This window comes from Nycticebus coucang, chromosome 14 (assembly GCF_027406575.1).
Source record: "Nycticebus coucang isolate mNycCou1 chromosome 14, mNycCou1.pri, whole genome shotgun sequence".
Lineage (NCBI taxonomy): Eukaryota > Metazoa > Chordata > Mammalia > Primates > Lorisidae > Nycticebus > Nycticebus coucang.
In genome coordinates this window covers 7,479,146-7,503,007 of record NC_069793.1, presented here as the reverse complement: position 1 = coordinate 7,503,007, position 23,862 = coordinate 7,479,146, and the positions used below count along the sequence as shown (strand labels likewise).

The 23,862-nt window shown below is 44.9% G+C and overlaps 1 protein-coding gene across 3 annotated transcripts in view; it reads right to left on the bottom strand.

Annotated features, from left to right (window-relative positions):
* RTN3 (reticulon 3) overlaps window positions 1–23,426 on the bottom strand; it is a 74,032-nt gene extending 50,606 nt beyond the window's left edge. For 2 of the 3 annotated variants that reach the window (XM_053560575.1, XM_053560576.1), the window contains exon 1: window positions 23,068–23,426. In XM_053560575.1, the coding sequence (XP_053416550.1) occupies window positions 23,068–23,209 (142 nt within the window). In that variant the 5' untranslated portion in view covers window positions 23,210–23,426. The remainder of the gene's footprint in view (window positions 1–23,067) is intronic. The other variant, XM_053560574.1, reaches the window with a different exon arrangement.
* Between the last annotated feature and the right edge of the window lie 436 nt (window positions 23,427–23,862).

Sequence of the window (23,862 nt, the reverse complement as noted above, 5' to 3'; positions counted from 1 at the left end):
TTTCAATAAAAATGTAAAAAAAATAATAAAAATAGTCATGTGAAAAACAAAAGCCTCCCAAAATACTGCTAAATAATAGCAGTATTGCATACTAACTCCTTTTTTTCTTGCAATTATAAAAATGTTTTCACAAATATAACAGCTGTCCAGAAAGTATTCAGCCATGTATTATGAAAAATTGATATTGACAATGGCTAGGCTAGGGGCCCATATCTCAGTGAATAGGGCGCCAACCATATACAGTGAGGCTGGCGGGTTTGAGCACGGCCCAGCTCTGCTAAACAACAATGACAGCTGCAACAACGACAACAACAACAACAAAAATAGCCGGTGTTGGGGACGGCGCCTGTAGTCCTAGCTACTTGGGAGGCTGAGGCAAGAGAATCACTTAAGACCAAGAGTTTGAGGTTGCTGTGAGCTGTGACACCACAGCACTCTACTGAGGGCAACATAGTAAAACTCTTTTCTCAAAAAAACGACGACGACAACAACAGTCCAACATTGTAGTTGGACTCTACCACAATGTCCGGCTAATTTTTTTCTTTTTTTTTTTTTTGTAGAGACAGAGTCTCACTTTATGGCCCTCGGTAGAGTGCCGTGGCCTCACACAGCTCACAGCAACCTCCAACTCCTGGGCTTAAGCGACTCTCTTGCCTCAGCCTCTTGAGCAGCTGGGACCACAGGCGCCCGCCAAAATGCCCGGCCATTTTTTGGCTGCAGTTCAGCCGAGGCCGGGCTTGAACCCGCCACCCTCGGTATATGGGGCCAGCGCCCCACCGACTGAGCCACAGCGCCGCCCCCAGCTAATTTTTTTATCTTTAGTAGAGATGGGGTCCTGCTCTTGCTTAGGCTGGTCTCAGACTCCTGAGCTCAAGCAATCCACTTGCCTCGGCCTCCCAGAACGCTAGGCTTACAGGTATGAGCCACTATACCTGGCTAAGTTATAAATATTTTTTTTAATCTAAGAGTAAACACTAGAACCTACATTTTAGTAGACTAAATTTGCTGTGCTCTTAAACTCAATTTTGGTAGCTCTAATAGAATACTTGACAGAAATCATTATATAATTAAAATTTGGAGATTGTTTTCACTCTTCTTTTTTTTAAATTATTCTAGGAAATTTATTTATTTATTTATTTTGCAGTTTTTGGCCTGGGGCTGGGTTTGAACCCGCCACCTCTGGCACATGGGGCTGGCACCCTACCCCTTTGAGCCACAGGTGCCGCCCCTCACTCTTCTTTTTTTTTTTTGAGAAGGAGTCTCATTATGTCACCCTTGGTAGCTCACAGCAACCTCAAACTCTTGGGCTCAAGCAATTCTCTTACCTCAGCCTCTCCAGTAGCTGGGACTACAGGCACCCACCACAACGCCTGGCTATTTTTGTTGTTGTTGTTATAGCTGTCCTTGTTGTTTAGCGGGCCTGGGCCAACTCTGTACCCACCTGCCTCAGTGTAAGTGGCTGGCGCCCTAACTACTGGGCAATGGGTGCCAAGCCTATTTTCACTCTTCTTCACTCACTTGTAGATTTATCAGAACCATAGACAGATTTCTGGCAATTTGGTCAAATCCTGGGATACGTCTTACCTATTGTCCTGGAGCTCCTTCCTCTGTCTTCCATTTTGGGGGTCACTTCTAATCTTTTTTTTTTTTTTTTTTTCTGAGACTGTCTCAAGCTGTTGGCCTGGCTAGAGTGCCGTGGAGTCACAGCTCAAAGCAACCTGAAACTTCTGAGCCCAAGCGATTCTCTTGCCTCTGCCTCCCAAGTAGCTGGGACTACAGGCACCCACCACAACGCCCAGCTATTTTTTTTTTTTTTGTAGAGACAGAGTCTCACTCTATGGCCCTAGGTAGAATGCCGTGGCCTCACACAGCTCACAGCAACCTCCAACTCCTGGGCTTAAGCGATTCCGTTGCCTCAGCCTCCCAAGTAGCTGGGACTACAGGCGCCCACCACAACGCCCGGCTATTTTTTGGTTGCAGTTTGGCTGGGGCCGGGTTTGAACCCGCCACCCTCGGTATATGGGGCCGGCGCCTTTCCGACTGAGCCACAGGCACCGCCCTATGCCCAGCTATTTTTTGACCCCGGCTGGATTTGAACCTGCCAGCTCCGGTGTATGTGGCTGGTGCCCTAGCCGCCTGAGCTACAGGTGCCGAACCGGGTCTCTTAATGAATAAACTCCACCCTTGGTTTGGAGAGTATACATGATAGAAATAACAACAATAATGGTAATGATGAAAACAATAAGAGCAAACATTTATGAATTTATTTCCATGTAGTCCAGGTAAGTCCTAATATACAACTTAATTCTCATAGAGGTCTTATTGGGTGAAGAAACTATTATGATTGCCATTGTACAGAGGAAAGAATGGGGGCAGAAAAATTACTTCACTAAGTAACAATCTGTCTTCAGAGTCTATACTTTTAACCGCTATATTTTTTAGAGTGGGGAAAATAGCCCAGGAAATTGCAGTATCACTTAATTACTAAGTGTAGGATAAATTAAGTTATCTGTACCAGTGACTCCTATTAACACAAAGATTCGGGAAACAAACCCACTGATGGGCTTCCATTTTAGCGTAATCACCGATTTCCAGCAAAAATATAACATAGAAAGATTTCCTAACTTTTTTTTTTTTGTTTTAGAGATGGAGTCTCACTTTGTCATCCTTGATAGAGTACTGGGTGGCGTCACAACTCTCAGCAACCTCTAACTCCTGGGCTTAGGCCATTCTCTTCCCTCAGCCTCCCGAGTAGCTGGGACCACAGGAGCCTGCCACAACGCCCGGCTATTTTTTTGTTGCAGTTTGGCCGGGGCTGGGTTTGAACCCGCCACTCTCGGTATATGGGGCCGGCGCCCTACTCACTGAGCCACAGGCGCCACCCAAGATTTCCTAACGTCTAAAGATTTATAATATTGATTAAAATTAAGAAAAACTATATCCTGGCAAAAATGACTGCCACCTTTTTACTGAAAGGACTTTCTTCTTTGGAGGATCATACTAGTACTCATCTTGGCACAAATGAATGTAAATAAGGAAGTGACATGAGGTTGGGGAAAGAGTAGGAAGGTAAAGTTTGAAGGAAAAAAAATGACTCAGCTGACTTCTTAGGTAGAACAAGTTGAGTATAAATTAAGAAAGGTGATGGGCGCCGGCCCCATATGCCGGGGTGGCGAGTTCAAACCCAGCCCCAGCCAAAAACTGAAAAAAAAAAAAAAAAAAAAAAAGAAAGGGTGAGACTCAGTGTCCATACCTCAGTGGTTAGGGCACTGGCCATATACACCAGCACTGGTGGGTTAGAACAGGCCTGGGGGGGTATTTGCGAAACTTGGTAAATGTAGAATGTAAATGTTTTGGCACAGTAACTGAGATAATGCCGGAAAGGCTATGTTAACCATTGTGATAAAAATGTGTCAAATGGTCTATGAAGCGAGTGTATGATGCCCCATGATCATATCAATGTATACAGTTATGATTTAATAAAAAAAAAAAAAAAAAAGAACAGGCCTGGGGCCTAAAACAATGACAACTATAACAAAAAATAGGCCTAGGCCTGCTTTAAAACAACAATGACAACTATAACAAAAAAACAGCATTGTGCTGGGCACCTATAGTTCCAGCCACCTGGTAGGCAGAGGCAAGAGACTCAGGCCCATGAGTTTGAGTTTGCTGTGAGCTATGATGTCACCATACTCTACAGAGGGCGACAAAGTGAGACTGTCTCAAAAAAAAAAAAAAAAAAAAAAAAAGAAAGGTGATAGAAGATTTTAAGGTATGAAAAACTATTAAGAATATAATACGGGCGGCACCTGTGGTTAAGTGGGTGGGGCGCTGGCCCCATATGACGGAGGTGGCGAGTTCAAACCCAGCCCTGGCCAGAAAAAAAAAAAAAAAAAGAATATAATACATTCAAGAAAAGAAGATATACTTTTGAAAACCTGAACTGAAACTTGAGAAGGGTGATTTTCATATTTGGAAGAGATTTATAACTTCATAAATCATCTCCATTTTATCTTTTTCAGTTTTTAAAAAATGAACTCTTCCATTTTGTATAAAACTTGTCTAGTGCATAAAGTGAAATAAATTTGTAGGTAAATGTTTTGTTTTAATGAGGATAAACTACATACCTGCAACTGTTCAAAAACAGATTAACTTATTTTAAGGAGAAATTCCAGGAACAGTTTTTTTTACTATTGCAGGCTTATTTGTAATTTAGTGTCTATTTTACATAGTGAATGCTTATTATTTTTAAATCTTTTTTATTGTTGGGGATACATTGAGGGTACAAGAAACCAGGTTACATTAATTACATTTGTTAGGTAAAAACCCTCTTATAATTGTGTCCTGCCCCCAAAAGGTGTGGCACACACCAAGACTCCCACCCCCTGTGAATGCTTATTTTCTAATAAACAAGATTATTTTGAATATATATATTAAAAAAACAATGGCTGGATACTTTCCAGACAGCTCTCATATACTTAAAAGTAAAAGACTGAAATAAAGGATCGGGCCATAACTATATCTGTAAGTACTAATTTAATAAAACTATTTAGGGGTGGCACCTGTGGTTCAGTCAGTAGGGTGCCGGCCCCATATACCGAGGGTGGCGGGTTCAAACCCAGCCCCAGCCAAACTGCAACAAAAAATAGCCGGGTGTTGTGGTGGGTGCCTGTAGTCCCAGCTACTTGGGAGGCTGAGGCAAGAGAATCGCTTAAGCCCAGGAGTTGGGGGTTGCTGTGAGCTATGTGATGCCACGGCACTCTACCGAGGGCAATAAAGTGAAACTCTGTCTCTACAAAAAAAAAAAAAAAAAAAAGAAAAGAAAAGAAAAGAAAACTATTTAGGGGCGGTGCCTGTGAGTCAGTAGCAGGGCATTGTGGCGGGCGCCTGTAGTCCCAGCTACTTGGGAAGCTGAGGCAAGAGAATCACTTAAGCCCAAGAGTTTGAGGTTGCTGTGAGCTGTGATGACAGATTGAGAGTCTGTGTCAAAACAAAACAAAACAAACAAACAAAAAACCTACTAAAAGGCTCCGCGACTGTGACTCAAGCAGCTAAGGCACCAGCCACGTACACCTGAGCTGGTGGGTTCGAATCCAGCCCTGGCCCGCCAAACAACAATGATGGCTGAAACCAAAAAAAAAAAAAATAGCCGGGCGTTGTGGCAGGCGCCTGTAGTCCCAGCTACTGGGAAGGCAGAGGCAGGAGAATTGCCTGAGCCCAGGAATTGGAGGTTGTTGTGAGCTGTGATGCCACAGTACTCTACCCAGGGCAACAGCTTGAGGCTCTGTCTAAAAAAACAAAACAAACAAACAAAAAAAACTACTAAAAATTATAGAATGTATTAACATTAAGGCAGAATCTAGTGGCTAATAGGCAGTAACTCCCTTAGGACCAGAATTTTAAATGAAGTATCACATTTACTTCTACAAATTAAAAACAATTCTCCTTTCCTTTTTTAAAGTAAGCATGTTTACCTAGCTCTTGAACATTTCCAGACGGGTCCATTTCTATATGCATTTAGCATCAACATCAAACCACTGCCAACCAATGAGTTTAAAACTCGACAGACCTGAGAAACCAAATGCTTTAAGTAAGCCTGATGCCAAAAAAGAGCTTATGAACTTGCCAGCTGTTTGCCTTTTTACTGCCTTTTTATCTAACACTCCCTCCTAATGGAAAATTCCAACATGCAAAAAAAAAATTTTTTTTTTTTTTTTGCAGTTTTGGCTGGAGTTGGGCTCGAACCCACCACCTCCAGTATATGGGGCTGGTGCCCCACTCCTTAAGCCACAGGCACCGCCTAGACATGAAAATTTTTATGTGTAGCATCTGTTCTGATACAGAACACAGATAACCAGCAATAGATTACAACAATATTCCATGAGGCTTCTAACTTACAAAACCACATTTTATTCATACTCCATATTTATTATTTTTTTTTTTTTCTGAGACAGAGCCTCAAGTTGTCGCCCTGGGTAGAGTACCATAGCATCATAGCTCACATCAACCTCAAACTCCTGGGCCCAGGCAATTATCCTGTCTCTGTCTCCCAAGTAGCTGGGACTACAGGCACCCGCTGCAACACGGGCTATTTTTTTTTTTTTTTAGTAGGGACAGAGTCTCACTTTATGGCCCTTGGTAGACTGCCATGGCATCACACAGCTCACAGCAACCTCCAACTCCTGGGCTTAAGCGATTCTCTTGCCTCAGCCTCCCGAGTAGCTGGGACTACAGGTGCCCGCCACAACGCCCAGCTACCCTTTGGTTGCAGTTCAGCCAGGGCCGGGCTTGAACCCGCCACCCTTGGCATATGGGGCCAGCGCCTTACCGACTGAGCCACAGGCGCGGCCCAACACCCAGCTATTGTTTGTTGCAGTTTGGTTGGGGTTGGGTTTGAATGCACCACCCTAGGTATATAGGGCTGGCACCCTAGTCACTGAGCCACAGGCGCCGCCTCTATCATGCATCAGTAAATCTGTTTTTGTTTTTGGTTTTTGGCCGGGGCCAGGTTTAAACCCACCACTTCCGATATATGAGGCCGGTTCCCTACTCCTTTGAGCCACAGGCACCAAGCCCATACTCCATATTTATGCCACAGGGAATTGAATCCCAGAATGGTAGTGATCTTAATTTTCAGATGCTATATTAACAAAGTCTTTTTTTTTTTTTTTTGCAGTTTTTGGCTGGGACTGGGTTTGAACCCACCACCTCCGGCACATGGGGCCAACACCCTACTCCTTTGAGCCACAGGTGTCGCCCTGAAATCTTTTTTTTTTTTTGAGACAGAGTCTCATGCTGTCACCCTGGGTAGAGTGCCGTGAAATCACAGCTCATAGCAACCTCCAACTCCTCGGCTCAAGTGATTCTCCTGCCTCTGCCTCCTAAGTTGCTGGGACTACAGGCACCTGCCACAACGCCCGGCTATTTTTTGGTTGCAGCCATCATTGTTGTTTGGCGGGCCCGGGCTGGATTCGTACCGGCCAGCTCAGGTGCATGTGGCTGGCGCCTTAGCCGCTTGAGCCACAGGCACTGAGCTAACTTTGTGTTAATGAAATCATTTTAACTATCAGTGGCTAGGTTTAAGCCTTCTCTGTGTTAGCACTGGTAATACAGTGCCCACAAGAAGCTGAAAAAGAAACACAGACCAGTAAAACCGTATGAGTTGTAGGAACGCAGCAGAGGCAATCAGTAGGGTAAATTAAGAATATTTCACAGTGAGGGTGGTGCCTGTGGCTCAGCGGGTAGGGCGCCGGTCCCATATAACGGAGGTGGCGGGTTCAAACCCAGCCCCGGCCAAATTTAAAAAAAGAAAAAAAAAAGAATATTTCACAGTGGCAGTCTCAGTGGCTCACACTTGTAATTCCAGCACTCTGGGAGGCTGAGGTGGGTGGATTACTAAAGCTCAGGAGTCCGAGACCAGCCTGACCAAAAGCAAGACTCCATCTCTATAAAATAAAGAAATAAATAATAAAATTTAAGAAAAGAATATGGCAGGGCGGCGCCTGTGGCTCAGCGGGTAGGGCGCCGGTCCCACATGCCGGAGGTGGCGGGTTCAAACCCAGCCCTGGCCAAATTAAAAAAAAAAAAAAAAAAAAAAAAAAGAAAAGAATATGGCAGAAGAGATGGTAAGCTTGGTCTTAAAGAATGTTCATCAGGTGAATCAGGAAGGCAAAGGAATTCTGAAGAACAAATTGCCAGATTACACTTGGTTTTAAATGTCATACAATGAGGCTGGACACGGTGACTCACACCTGCAATCCTAGCACTCTGGGAAGCTGAGGCGGGTGGATCGCCTGAGCTCAGGATTTCCAGACCAGACTGAGCCGGAGGGAGACACCTTGCTAAAAATAGCTGGGCATTGTGGTGGTGGCCATAGTCCCAGCTATTTCGGAGGCTGAGGCAAGAGAATAGCTTGAGCCCAAGAGTTTGAGGTTGCTGTGAGCTGTGATGCCATCACACTCTACCAAGGGTGATAAAGTGAGACTCTGTCTCACAAAAAAAAAAAAAAAAAAAAAAAAGGCTTGGCACCCAAAGCACAGTGCTTATGGCGTCAGCCACATACATCAAGGGTGGCAGGTTCGAACTCGGCCTGGGCCAGCTAAACAACTGCAACAACAACAAAAAAATAGCCAGCCTTGTGGCAGGCGCAAGTAGTCCCAGCTACTCAGGAGGCTGAGGCAAGAGAATCGCTTAAGCCCAAGAGTTTGAGGTTGCTGTGAGCTGTGACATCACAGCACTCTACCAAGGGCAACATAGTGAGACTCTGTCTCAAATAAATAATAATGCCATATAATGAGATCTGGATTATATCCTTTGTGAAATGAGGAACTATTGAAGGCTTCCAGGTACGACAGTGACAATATCACATGTTTTAGAAAGAACTAGCAGTAGCGTACATAGCATAGAGTAAATTAAAAAGCTACTGCATAATCTTGGCAAGAGATGAAGGCTTGCACTAAGGCAGTGAGGATATGAATAAGGAGACAGATTTGGGGCGGCACCTGTGGCTCAAAGGAGTAGGGCACCGGCCCCATACGCCAGAGGTGGTGGGTTCAAACCCAGCCCTGGCCAAAAACTGAAAAAAAAAAAAAAAGGAGACAGATTTGATAAGACATAACAGACAGGTCTAAGAATCATTTGACTAAATGTTAGAGACCAGAGAAGTAAAAGTCAAAGTTCTATTAATGCAGTAGTTACAAAAGCAGTAATTCTTTCTAGTGTAGGTCAAAATGGTGCTTGTTACCAAGATGCCCACTCTTCTGTTAAAAAAAATTGGAAAGCGGGCGGCGCCCGTGGCTCAGTCGGTAAGGCGCCAGCCCCATATACTGAGGGTGGCGGGTTCAAACCCGGCCCCGGCTGAACTGCAACCAAAAAATAGCCGGGCATTGTGGCAGGCGCCTGTAGTCCCAGCTGCTCGAGAGGCTGAGGCAAGAGAATCGCGTAAGCCCAAGAGTTAGAGGTTGCTGTGAGCCGTGTGACGCCACGGCACTCAACCCGAGGGCGGTACAGTGAGACTCTGTCTCTACAAAAAAAAAAAAAAAAATTGGAAAGCTTTCTTTGTACCATTTATTGCAGTAAACATACATGTAATCAAACAAGATGATCAAGTAGAAATATTGCTGCAAAAGAAACAAAATTAGAAAGTCTGACAAAAGAAATAAAATGAACTGTATAAATAAGAAATTGGTTACATATATATACTTATTTATTTATTTATTTTTGAGACAGAGCCTCAAGCCATGACCCTGGGTAGAGTGCTGTGGCATCACAGCTCACAGCAACCTCCAATTCCTGGGCTCAAGTGATTCTTCTGCCTCCACCTCCCAAGTAGCTGGGACTACAGGTGCCCGCCACAACACCCAGCTATTTTTTTTTGGTTGCCACCGTCATAGTTGTTTGGTGGGGCCAGGGTGGATTCGAACCCACCAGCTCAGGTGTATGTGGCTGGCGCCTTAGCCACTTGAGCCACAGGCATTGAGCCTATTTATTTATTTTTTGGGACAGAGTCTCACTTTGTTGCCCTGGGTAGAGTGATGAGGCATCACAGCTCACAGCAACCTCCAACTCTTGGGCTCAAGCAATTCTCTTGCTTCAGCCTCCCAAGTAGCTGGGACTACAGACTCTGGCCACAACCCCCAGCTAGTTTTTTTTTTTTTTTTTAAGACACAGGGTCGGCTGAATGTGGTGGCTTACGTCTGTAATACTAGCACTCTGGGAGGTGGGTGAATTGCTTGAGCTCATGAGTTCCAGACCAGTCTGAGCAAAAATCCAGACCCTGTCTCCACTAAAAATAGAAAAACTGAGGCAAGAGGATCGCTTGAGCCCAAGAGTTGGAGTTGCAGTGAGCTATGATGCCACAGCACTCTACCCAGGGCTTAAAACTCTCTGAAAAAAAAAAAAAAGAAAAAGAAAAAGAGCCAGGGTCTCTCTCTGTCACTCAAAGCGCAGTAGTATAATCATAGTTCACTGCAGCCTCAAACTCCTGGGCTCAAGTGTTCCTCTTGCCTCAGCCACCTGAGAAGGTAGCTGAGGTATGGCATACCACCATACCCAGCTAAATCTTTAAATTTTTTTTTTTTTTTTTTGTAGAGACAAAGAGTCTCACTTTACCGCCTTTGATAGAGTGCCATGATGTCACAGGACTCACAGCAACCTCTAGCTCATAGGCTTCTGTGATTCTCCTGCCTTAGCCTCCCGAGCAGCTGGGACTACAGGCGCCTGCCACAACACCCGGCTATTTTTAATTTTATTATTATTATTTTTTTTTTTTTTTGTAGAGACAGAGTCTCACTGTACCGCCCGCAGGTAGAGTGCCATGACATCACACGGCTCACAGCAACCTCTAACTCTTGGGCTTACTCGATTCCTTGCCTCAGCCTCCCAAGCAGCCAGGACTATAGGCGCCCGCCACAACGCCCGGCTATTTTTTTGTTGCAGTTTGGCCAGGGCTGGGCTTGAACCCACCACCCTCGGCATATGAAGCTGGCGCCCTACTAATTGAGCCACAGGCGCCGCCCACACCCGGCTATTTTTTGGTTGCAGTTCAGCCAGGGCTGGGTTTGAACCTGCCACCCTCAGTATATGGGACCAGCACCCTACTCACTGAGCCACAGGCACCACCCTAAATGTATTTTTTTTTTTTTTGAGACAGAGTCTCACTATGTCACCTTCGGTAAAGTGCTGTGGCGTCACAGCTCACAGCAACCTCAAACTCTTGGGCTTAAGTGATTCTCTTGCCTCAGCCTCCCGAGTAGCTGGGACTACAGGCACCCACCACAACGTCTGGCTTTTTTTTGTTTTATTTTGTTATAGTTGTCATTGTTGTTTAGCAGGCCCGGGCTGGCTTCGAACCCACCGGCCCTGGTGTATGTAGCTAGCGCCCTACCCACTGAGCTATGGGCACTGAGCCTAAATGTATTTTTTATAGAGATAGGCTCTCACTATATTGCCCAAGTAAAAGTTTGGTCTCAAATTCCTGGCCTCAAGTAATCCTCCAACCCTAGCATCCCAAAGTGCTAGGATTATACGCTTGAGCCACCATACACAGATAGCCCAGCATTTAAAATAGCACTACATTTTCTTGTAAGAATATCTTATCCTTCTCCAAATGTTCAAGGGATACTAAATCAAAACCTCAGATTTTTTTTTAGGAATAAGGCTGAAATTAAATTTATTTTAATATGCTGTAAAATCCAGACACATAAGACTAGCTTATCATTGAATTAATACAACCATGATAGAAAACTATGGAGATTTCTGAAAAAACAAAAAGTAGATCTTTTTTTTTTTGCAGTTTTTGGCCAGGGCCAGGTTTGAACCCATCACCTCTGATATATGGGGCCAGCACCCTACGCCAGTGCCCTATTCCTTGAGCCACAGGTGCTGCCCTAAAAGTAGATCTTTTAGTTCAATATAGCAATCCCACTAATAGAAATGAGCCTCTTTCTTGTCTTTCTTTTTCTTTAAGTCAATCTCACTTTGTCACCCTCAGTAGAGTGCCATGGCATCACAGCTCACAGCAACCTCAAACTTTTGGGATTAAGTGATTCTCAGTCTCCCAAGTAGCTAGAACTACAGGCACCCACCAGAAATGCCTGGCTATTTTTAGAGATGGAGTCTCGCTTGGCTCAGGCTGGTCTCGAACTCCTGAGCTCAAGTGATCCACCTGCCTTGGCCTCCCACAGTCTTCACACGGCCCTCTTTATGAGGGTGTGGGGGGAGACAAGAATCTCAAGCTATTGCCCTGGGTAGAGTGCTGTGGTGTCACGGCTCACACCAACCTCCATCTGTTGGGCTCAAGTGATCCTCTAGCCTCAGTTTTTCTTTTCTTTTTTTTAGAGACAGAGTCTTACTTTGTCACCCTTGGTAGTGTCGTGACATCATAGATCACAGCAACCTCTAAGTCCTGGGCTTAGATGATTCTCTCGCCTCAGCCTCCCAAGTAGCTGGGATTACAGGCACCTGCCACAACGTCCGGCCATTTTTTGTTTCAGTTTGGCTGGGGCCAAGTTTGAACCCGCCACCCTCGGTATATGGGGCTCGTGCCCTACCCACTGAGCCACAGGCGCCACCCAGTTTTTCTATTTTTAGTAGAGACAGGGTCTTACTTTTGCTCTGGCTTGTCTTGAACCCATGAGCTCAAGCAATCCACCAGCCTTGGCCTGCCAGAGTGCTAGGATTACAGGTGTGACTGACTGTACCTGGCCAAAATGAGCCTCTTTCTAATAAGCCAGTATGTAGCATCCAAGTGGTTATGGAAAGATGCCTTTCTGGAATAAAGTCATTAGTAGAAAACACCTAGAGTTCAGAAGAAATAAAAGATGCTAACCTTAAACATAAACAGAAGACATACAGCGGGTGCAAAGAAAGTATACATGTTTTAAGAAAGGAAAAAAATAATTAATTTGTAATATTCAAGTCAGCTTTGACTTCTGCAATTACAAGCGGTGCTCAACATGACTTGTATTCATTCATCTTTGGTTACTGGTATTTATTGAGTATTACAATTTTAATACAGTTTTTTGTTCCTTTCTTAAGATGTGTATACATTTTTTGGCACTCTCTATATGTATTACAGATATAGCCTTGTGGGTTCCCCCCACATCTTTTTATTTATTTTTTTCATCCTCTCCCATCTCACTTGTTGAAGGTGGTATGAGAGAGAGCACAAGGATAACTCTAACCTTTTTGATTTAGGCAAAAGAAGGAAAGAAAAGAATAGCCATTTACGGGGGCGGCGCCTGTGGCTCAGTGAGTAGGGCGCCGGCCCCATATGCCAAGGGCGGCGGGTTTGGACCTAGCCCCGGCCAAACTGCAACAGAAAAATAGCCGGGCGTTGTGGCGGGCACCTGTAGTCCCAGCTGCTCGGGAGGCTGAGGCAAGAGAATCGCGTAAGCCCAAGAGTTAGAGGTTGCTGTGAGCCGTGTGACGCCATGGCACTCTACCCGAGGGCAGTACAGTGAGACTCCGTCTCTACAAAAAAAAAAAATAATAATAAATAAATAAATAAAAAAGAAAAGTTATCTGGGGTGGCGCCTGCGGCTCAAGGAGTAGGGCGCCGGTCCCATATGCCAGAGGTGGCGGGTTCAAACCCAGCCCAGGCCAAAAACCACAAAAAAAAAAAAAAAAAAAAAAGATAAAGAAAAATCTGAGTAGGATGACGTGGTACACATCTATAATCCCAGCTACCAGGGAAGGTGAGAGGGTAGCCCAGCCTGGACAATATAGACTTTATCTAAAAAACATATATATATGTTATTATTATTATTACCTGCTGTTAACCTCCTCCCATAATGGAAAATGGAGATACAAATCCTGTAACGATATTTAAAGAGATTCTCTCTGAAGCTGCAATATCACAGAGTAACATATCTTACATTAGTCACAGATATGTAGTAAAAGGCTCCAATGATGAAATCACAAGCAATACTGAGTATAGATAGCTGAACTTATTTAACATATACATTTCTTCTAGTTTGAGCAAGAGCAAGACCTCATCTCTACTAAAAATAGAAAAATTAGCTGGGTATCATGGTGGGTGCCTATAGTCCCAATTACTTGGAAAGCTGAGGCATGAGGATCGCTTGAGCCCAAGAACGTGAGGTTGCTGTGAGCTATGATGCCACAGTACTCTACCCAGGGTGACAGACTAAGACTCTGTCTCTTAAAAAAACAAAACCATACACCCTTCTTTCAAAACATACATGATACTATATGATCCAAAATAACTCTTAGGGACAGGAGAGGGAGGGGGATTGGTGTGTTCCCACCTAACAGGCACAATGTAAGGGTCTATGGCACACCTCCTGCATGTAGGGACACAACCACAACAGGGACTTTACCTAACAAAAGCAAACCTAACAAATGCAAACACTGTAACCTAATTGTTTGTACTTTCACATTAATCTGGAAAAAAAAAGAAAGAAACTCTAGAATTAATAGGTGTTATAAATAAATAAGATGTACACAGCTATGATTTAATAAAAAAACAAAAAAACAAAAACAAAAGTAAGGCTCAGCGCCCATAGCTCAGCGGTCAGGGTGCCGGCCACATGCACCCAGGCTGGTGGGTTCGAATCCAACCCAGGCCTGCTAAAACAAAACAAATTACAACAAAAAAAAGCCTGGCATTGTGGTGGTCGCCTGTAGTCCCAGCTACTTGTGGGGCTGAGACAAGAGAATAGCTAGAGCCCAAGAGTTTGAGGTTGCTTTGAGCTATAATGCCATAGCACTCTACAGAGGGTGACAAAGTGAGACTCTATCTCAAGAAAAAACAAAACAAAACAAACAAAAAAACCCCAAAAGATAAGTCAGTTTTCTGGGCAACTTTTTTTTTTTTTTATTTCTTTCTCTCTTTTTCTTTTTTGTTGTTGTTGCAGTTTAGCCAGGACTGGTTCGAACTCACTACCCTTGGCATATGGAACCAATGCCCCATCCACTGTGCCACAAGCGCCGCCCTGGGCAACTTCTTAATAATCTAATTATGTGAACAAAATATCATCTTAATAATTTTTATCTAAAAATTTACTATGGCTTGGCATCCGTAGCATAGTGGTTATAGTACCAGCCACATGCACCAAGACTGGTGGGTTCACACAGGGCCTGGGCCAGCTAAACAACAACAATAAAATAGCCGGGCATTGTGGTGGGCACCTGTAGTCCCAGCTACTCAGGAGGCTGAGGCAAGAGAATCACTTAAACCCAAGAGTTTGGGTTGCTGTGGGCTGTGACGCCAGGACTCTGTACTGAGGGCGACATAGTGAGGGACTGTCTCAAAAAAAAAACAAAACACATCATTTATATTACAAAACATACTTATTCGGAGCCTTTGTAATTTTACTCAGGATTATAAAAATGGTAAATTCTGTGATTACTGATAATCTAAAGAGAAGTGGCTTTTGTGCAGAACAAATTTTTAGCTCAAAGCTGGAAAGCTTAACTTTCCCCTGACATGTCACCAACTCCTTCAGTACCAAACTTCATTTTATGAAATGCCTGAAACATGCACAGGATTAGACTGTGACTCCCATATCATGACTAATGTATAATGAACTCAAAGCAAGATCAATAAAAGCAATAATATTAGTTTTATATTTTTCCAGATCATCTCTAAAACACCAAAAATAAAAACAGCGACACTCTCACCATCAACTTAGTAAACGACTCCCTAGATACATCAATTTAGGGTAAAAGCTCACCTATTAAACATATATAGATTTGTTTAGTATGATTATCATGGTTTAGTTACTCATGAATTAGTCAGTAAAAGAAAATAGCACTGAGGCCAGGGGTGATGGGTTATGCCTGTAATCCCAGCGCTTTGGAAGGCAGAGATAGGAATGCTTGAGGTTAGATGTTTGAGTTCCCATCTCTACAAAAATTAGCTGGGCTGGTCAGGGTGCAGTGGCTCACGCCTGTAATCCTAGCACTTTGGGAGGCCAAGGCGGGTGAATTGCCTGAGTTTTTTTTTTTTTTTTTTGTGGTTTTTGGCCAGGGCTGGGTTTGAACCCGCCACCTCCGGCATATGGGACCGGCGCCCTACTCCTTGAGCCACAGGCGCCGCCCGAATTGCCTGAATTTTAAGAGCGAACCCTACCTCTAAGTTGCTTGAACCCAAGAGTTTGAGGTTGAGTTTGAGGTTGCTATGAGCTATGACGGCAAAGCACTCTATAGAGGATGACAAAGTGAGACTCTGGTTTTTTTTTTTTTAACATACCTACAGTCCCAGCTACTTGGGAGGCTGAGGCAGGAGGATCTGCAGTGAGCTATGAAAATGCCACTGCACTCTAGCCTGGGCAGCAGAGTGAGACCATGTCTCCAATCAATTAATCATTAAATAAAAGATCATTGAAAGAAACTTTTTATTTCTGGGTAATAAAAACAATCCAAGTCAGCAGGTATCTGTGGAACATACTGGCATGACTGCTCTTGCTCTCTCCTGTACCGTATTTCCCCATGGACAGGAATTTTATAATGTATCATAACAACATTTATTATAGTCAGGATGCTGCAGAAAATATTTAAGAATATTAATGTCAGGCCAAGCCACCTATAAAAGATCTTGACTCTGCTTATCCCCTGAATAGACTATCTGAGTAAAAGGGAATGGTAGATTTATGACATTAATGAGAGGGGTCACAAACAACTGATTTACTTGTGGGAAGAAAAAAGCATAAAAATCTTCTTTTAGGGCAGCACCTGTGGCTCAAAGGAGTAGGGCACTAGCCCCATATGCCAGAGGTGGTGGGTTCAAACCCAGCTCTGGCCAAAAACTGCAAAAAAAACACAAAAAATCTTCTTTTATTGTGATTTCTCACTTGTATCTCACCTGCTATGTTCTATCTATATGCAAAATAGGGTTTTATTTATTTATTTTGAGACAGAGTCTCAAGCTGTAGCCCTGGGTAGAGTACTGAGGCATCAGAGCTCACAGCAACCTCAAACTCTTGGGCAAAACAGGGTTTTATTTATTCATTTATTTAGAGACAGAGTCTCAAGCTGATGCCCCTGGGTAGAGTGCTGAGGTGTCACAGCTCACGGCAACCTCAAACTCTTGCGGAGGCTGAAGCAAGAAAATCGCTAAAGGGCGATTTCCTTTCTTTTTTTTTTTTTTTTTATTGTTGGGGATTCATTGAGGGTACAATAAGCCAGGTTACACTGATTGCAATTGTTAGGTAAAGTCCCTCTTGCAATCATGTCTTGCCCCCATAAAGTGTGACACACACCAAAGTCCCACCTCTCCCTCCATCTAAAGGGCGATTTCTTTTTTTTTTTTTTTGTAGAGACAGAGTCTCACCTTATCGCCCTTGGTAGAGTGCCGTAGTGTCACACAGCTCACAGCAACCTCCAACTCCGGGGCTTACGCGATTCTCTTGTCTCAGCCTCCCGAGCAGCTGGGACTACAGGCGCCCGCCACAACGCCCGGCTATTTTTTTGTTGCAGTTTGGCAGGGGCTGGGTTTGAACCCGCCACCCTCAGCATATGGGGCCGGCGCCCTACCCGCTGAGCCACAGGTGCCTCCCTAAAGGGCGATTTCTTTTTTTTTTTTGTAGAGACAGAGTCTCACTGTACCGCCCTCGGGTAGAGTGCCGTGGCGTTACACGGCTCACAGCAACCTCCAACTCTTGGGCTTACATGATTCTCTTGCTCAGCCTCCCAAGCAGCTGGGACTACAGGCGCCCGCCACAACGCCCGGCTATTTTTTTGTTGCAGTTTGGCCGGGGCCGGGTTTGAACCCGTCACCCTTGGCATATGGGGCCGGTGCCCTGCTCACTGAGCCACAGACGCCGCCCCTAAAGGGCGATTTCTAAAAAAAAAAAGAAATTGCACTCTACCCAGGGCGACAGCTTGAGACTCTGTCTCAAAAAAAAAAAAAAAGTAGGTAGGCGCCTGTAAGTCCCAGATACTTGGGAGGCTGAGGCAAGAGAGGTTGGGAGTTAAGAGGTTGCCGTGAACTATGATGCCATAGCATTCTACCCAAGGCGACACAGTGAGACGCTGTCTCAAAAAAATAAAAAATAGGGGCGGCACCTGTGGCTCAGTAGGTAAGACGCTGGCCCCATATGCCGGAGTTCAAACCCAGCCCCAGCCAGAAACTGCAAATAAATAAATAAAATAAAATAAAGAATAAAGTGTGAAAAGGATGCCACTGGGTGGTGCCTGTCCCTCAGTGGGTAGGGCGTGGCCTCATATACTGAGGGTGGCAGGTTGGAACCTGGCCCTGACCAAACTGCAACAACAACAACAACAACAACAAAAATAGCGATAACGCGATATTCTGTCTTGAAAAAGAAAAAAGAAATGATACCACAAAAAGTACACAGAATATTCATGAGTGAGGAAAGAAATTGGCAACTGCCCAAGGTGTTTTTGCTTTGAGCTAATTTCTATGAACAGACTTATGAAATGTGTCTTGATTTTGGCATTATGATTTTCATAACAATAAAGAATGATCTTTAGCAAGTTATGGAATTTCAGCATCACATCAAACAGTAAACTACTGAGGTACTCTTAAAGTTCAGCCAATACAGCTCAGCGCCCATAGAATAGTAGTTACAGTGACAGCCACATACACCAGTTACAGTGACAGCCACATACACTGAGGCTGGCATATAAACCCAACCTGGGCCAGTGAACAACAATGACAACTGCAACAAAAAATAGCTAGGCATTGGGGCAGGCACCTGTAGTCCCAGCTACTTGGGAGACTGAGGCAAGAGAATCGCTTAAGCCCAAGAACAACATAGTGAGGCTCTGTCTCAAAAAAATAAAATAAAGTTCAGACAATAGGCACATGTTTATATTTAACGTCTAATAAAGGCAACTCTCATTCTGAAAAGAACACTAAATATTTCAGTCCCTTTCATCTCAACTTCAAATTTCTGCCTTGGAAATGTTTAGTTTCCTTCAAAGACATAATCTGAGAAGCCATCCTGGCACCCAACCTTCTTCTCTGAGCAGACTATACTGCTGGTTCCAATAGTACCTAACTGGGAACCAGAGACTGCCATCACTCATTCTCTACTTGTATGCAGAAACAAGTTTCTTTTTTTGAGACAGATCTTATTCTGTCACCCTTGGTAGAGTCTTGTGTTGTAGCTCACAGCAAGCTCAAACTCCAGGGCTCAATCGATCCTCTTGCCTCAGCCTCCTGAGTAGCTGGGACTACAGGTGCCCACCACTTACTCCTGGCTAATTTTTCTATTTTTAGTAGAGATGGGTATTGCTCTTGCTCAGGCTAGTCTTGAACTCCTGAGCTCAAGCAATACTACCTATCTTGGCCTCCCAAAGTGCTGGGTTTATAGGCATGAGCCGCTGCACTGATCCTGGCCAGAAACAATTATTTCTTTTCTTTTTTTTGAGTCAGAGTCTTACTATGTCACCTTCAGTAGAGTGCTGTGCTGTCACAGCTCACAGCAACTGCAAACTCTTGGGCTTAAGCCCTTCTCTTGCCTCAGCCTCCCAGGTAGCTAGGACTACAGGCGCCTGCCACAATGCCCAGCTATTTTTTTTGTTGTTGCAACTGTCATTGCTGTTTAGCTGGCCCGGGATGGGTTCTGACTGGCCAGCCTGGGTAGATGTGGCCAGTACCCTACCCACCGAGCTACAGGCGCCGCCAGAAACAATTATTTCTAAAATTCATCAGTGAATAGGTCAGTCAAGACAAAACTGTTCTCTGCAGGACACCAATCACTCTTCTTTAATTAAAACCAAGGAGAGGGCGGCGCCTGTGGCTCAGTCAGTAAGGCACCGGCCCCATATACCGAGGGTGGCGGGTTCAAACCCAGCCCCAGCCAAACTGCAACCAAAAAATAGCCGGGCATTGTGGCGGGCGCCTGTAGTCCCAGCTGCTCGGGAGGCTGAGGCAAGAGAATCGCTTAAGCCCAGGAGTTGGAGGTTGCTGTGAGCTGTGTGAGGCCACTGCACTCTACAGAGGGCCATAAAGTGAGACTCTGTCTCTACAAAAAAAAAAACAAAAAAAAACAAGGAGAATTTGGTGAAAGAACATGAAGCTGAAGGCTGACAGCAGCATTTTCACATGTTTTAAACAATCAAGGTAATTTTTTTGCATCTACATTTCCAGTAAGTTTTAGAGTAACAAACTTCACTTTTCTTTCTTGCTGCAAAAGCTTAAGCCATTTCCTCTGTGAGATGGAGAAATCATATTGCAGGGAAGAAGGGGTACTCCAATTCAAGCAGTAACCCAACAAATGAAGATCCTGTACTGGGCCCACCATCATTGCATTAATACTTTTTAGACAATATTAATGTACATTTTCAGTAAATAAGAGTTTAAGGGCGGCGCCTGTGGCTCAGCAGGTAGGGCGCCGGTCCCATATGCCGGAGGTGGCGGGTTCAAGCCCAGCCCCGGCCAAAAAAAAAAAAAAGAGTTTAAGATAGAGTATCGGTTTATTTTTCAGGTATACTTTTCCAGCTCATAAATTTGTTGACTTACTGAACAAATACTCAGAAAGTACTACTGCAGGCCAGAGGTAGTGGCTCACACCTATAATCCTAGTGCTCTGGGAGGCCAAGGTGGGTGGATTGCTTGAGCTCACGAGTTCGAGACCAGCCTGAGCAAAAAGGGAGACTATGTCTCTATGAAAAAATAGAAAAAACTGAGGCAAGAAGATCACTTGAGCCTGAGTTGGAGGTTGCTATAAGCTTTGATGCCACAGCGCTCTACCCAGGGCAACAGCTTGAGACTGTCAAACAAAAAAGAGAAAGTACTACTATACATCAGACACAGTTCTAAGTGGGAATAATGATAAAGTATCTAAAGCTGATCTAAGAAATACAAATTCTGTAATAAAATTTTACTAAGAAACAAAGGGTGAAAACAATGAGTGAGACATTTGATACTATTAGAAAATGTAATGCAAACCCATGTATTTAGAATACCATTTCAGAATATTAATTCCACAACTTTTGGCAAAATGTATAATTTCAGCACTTTTCCACTATCATAAAGAAGAGTGCACAAGGGCGGCACCTGTGGCTAAGTGGGTAGGGCACCGGCCCCATTTACGGAGGGTGGCAGGTTCAAACACAGCCCTAGCCAAATTGCAATAAAAAATAGCCAGGCATTGTGGTGGGCGCCTGTAGTCCCAACTACTCGGAAGGCTGAGGCAAGAGAATCGCCTAAGCCCAGGAGTTGGAGGTTGCTGTAAACTGTGTGATGCCATGGCACTCTACTGAGGGTGACAAACTGAGACTCTGTCTCTACATACAAAATAAAAAAGTGCATAAAATAAGCAAGGTAAAGCCAATAATAAATAAGAACTGTGACAAAGTTAAAGAATATCAGAAACATAAACCAAACAAATATACATGTGTTGGTATTAAATTTGTATTGCCAATTTAGGGTCTACTTTGTGGTGGTAGTGTATCTGGTGAACAAAATGTTCTTATTTTGATGGCCTAGTAAAAGAGCCAATTCTTTTACAAGTGCACTAAAGGAATAAAAAAAGTGATTCTCAATGATTTCATCATTTGATTATAAATGTTAGGTCTAAAATTTTTTTTGAGACAAGGTCTGCTCTGTCATCTAAGCTAGATAAAGTGCAGTGGCATCATCATAGCAGCCTCAAACTCATGGCCTCCAGCAATTCTCCTCCCTCAGCCTCCGGAGTAGCTGGAACACACCACCATGCCCAGCTAATTTTTTTGTTTAAAATAGAGATGGAGTCCAAAATGTTGCCCAGGCCTCAAACTTAAAAACTTCTGGCCTGAAGAAAACCTCCTATCTCAGTCTCCAAAAGTGCTTGGAGTTACCAGTATGAGCCACTATGCTGGACCCCAGATTAAATTTTAATGCTTGCTAACTAGAATGACTCCTTAATGCTTAACATCTGTCTTTTTTGACCACAAAGGGCCAATTCCTAAAACATTGGTCAGAATCAAAAATCGAAAATCAAGACAAGTCAAAAGGTATGCACAAAAGGGCCAATCCTAAACAATAAACAGTGACAAATGATTAAAGCCAATAGACCGAGTTGCTAAATTATAAAGAAGCTGCTGTTCATCTGGACCTTAGCCCAGAACACAAAAATTTGGAGGAGAAACACTGATGGTTTAAAGGGAACAAGGGTTCCAAATTTGCTGCCTCATTCTTTTATCTGCAGAAGCTTCCTCTGATACTGCCGGGTTTTACTGAAATGGCCATAACTACACTGGAAAATTCAACAGGGCTCCAAGGCTCTCAGCAGGTGGAAATCTACTGATAGAAAAACACATGAAGAATACATTGAAAGCTAACTTGGATCAGAAATTACATGTTCTTTAGAACAAACAACCCAAGAATTTGCCAAAAGGGACAAGGCATTTAAAAACCTCTCAAAATCCCTTAACCTAACTAAAACAGAAAACAAAATTATCTGAACTCTCCTGAGTTTATGGCTCTTCCTTTGACAGAATGCAATTGTTTTCCTTCCACGACTCAGTTCCTTTAAGAACCACCACCTGCCCATGTTGCATTTTTTTCCTCAAGAAGGCATCTGCACTGCAGATCTCTGCATAAGGGGAGCTTGCCAGCCGGCTCTCACCAGCAGGCAGACGCATATACAATGGAAACTAAAGGAGGCCTGCAGCTTCTCTCCTAGTCTTTCACAGAAATGGGAAAAGGGGCTTCAAGCAGCCCCTGCTTTGTCTGAATTCGCCCCCCTCCCCCTTTCTGCAGTAAACACCTTTTGTTATACTGCTATCAACAACAGCCCACAGAAAACATGAAATCAAAACATGTTGATGGCTTGGCACGACTCTATTTATTATCTTCTAGAATATAAGCGACTGATTGCACGTCACCACCCCCACGCAGTGCCAGCGAAGAGCAGGCTGTGTTGCAGATACAGCCACGGATCCATCTTGGACCATCCGCAGCTCCCTCCCAAATCTTTCCAGAGCTATTTTCATCACGCCCCCTTCCACCTCGGAGCCTAAGACAAATCGAGCATTCATAAAGTCTAACCTAAAACTGTAAAAAAAAAGGAGGGGGCCTACGTTGCTTCCATTAAACTTCCTCATGGGCAACCCCCCAAAAAATGTTTGGATGACTGTTGTATGTGTTCGATTATGTCAACATCGGTCTGCAAACCTGCTATGCAACCCTTTCCCCACCATCTCCTCAAAATCGTAACAAATCATTTCTCCCACGACCCACCTGCCCCAATCCTCTCAACCTCGCTAATCCTCCACTAAATCACCCCGGTTCAGAAGAGGGTTTTCACCTCCCCGAACACAGTTCATCATATGCATCGAGCAATTCTCCGTTTTACCCCACCCTCCCGCGAGCTAGTGTTTTTCACCACCTGCCCAGTCTCGGCGTTAACACCCACTCTCCAGACTACCTCCCCGCCCCCAACCTGTTTTCCCCACACCCCGTTATTTCCTCACCGCTCGCACGACCTTCTGTTTCCCTCCCCCTTTGCCCATTTTCCAAACGCTCGTCCCTCGGGGCCGAAGCCGTCAGTAGTCCCGGGTAATTCGCCCTACCCCCGCGTCCTGATTTCCCCCCCAACTCCCGGACCCCCGCTCGCCCCCCCAGGGCGGGGGCTCCCCCGCGCGTCTCACCAGCACAAGAGGAGCCGCAGCTCTTCGCCCCCAGGGTGGGGCAGGCTCCCGGGCTCCCGCCGCCGCCGGGCGCGGACGGCTCGGCCCCGGAGGACGACGACGAGATGGACGGGGACTGAGTGGCCGCCGACAGCTCCGCCATGGTTATGCGAGCAAGGGCGGGAGAAGGGTAAAGAGAGATATGGGGCGGAGGTGAGGGAGGGGAAATAGAATAACCAAGCAGGTAGCTCTTCCAAGTCCCCGCGCTCCGCCTGCTCCGAAGACAGACTCGGACAGACTGACTGACTCAGCCGAGCGCAGCGAGAGGGCGGGAGCGCGAGCGCGCACGCGCACAGACGCCCCGCGAGCGGGTGCCCAAGAGCACAGAAGCGCAGGGCGCAGGCGCAAGAACTGTCTTTCCGCGCTCCGGCAGGGAAGGAGGGGCAAAACTGGCCTCCCGCCGCGCCCCGCGCGCGGCCTGGGTGGGGCGCTCCCCTCAGGGACCCGACGCGAGGGGCGTGGCTGAGCAGCAAGCCCCGCCCACTGCGGCTGACGCGAGGGACTGCGGGGTAGTATTTCCCCTTAGAGCTCTTTACGTAAGTGTTTTGGGATGGCGGTTTATGTATTTTCAACGACAGAAATTTCTTTGTGCTTTCATTAGGTGGAAACTTCCCCATAAATGCCGGAGTCGATGTCTTTCGGTGGATGCGTTCCCGCCTTTGATTCCAATAAAAGATGAAAACCACAGTGTAGAGCAGGCCCACTCTGCAAGGTGCTTTGGGGAGTTATCTGAATGTGTCGTAATATCTCCTCACC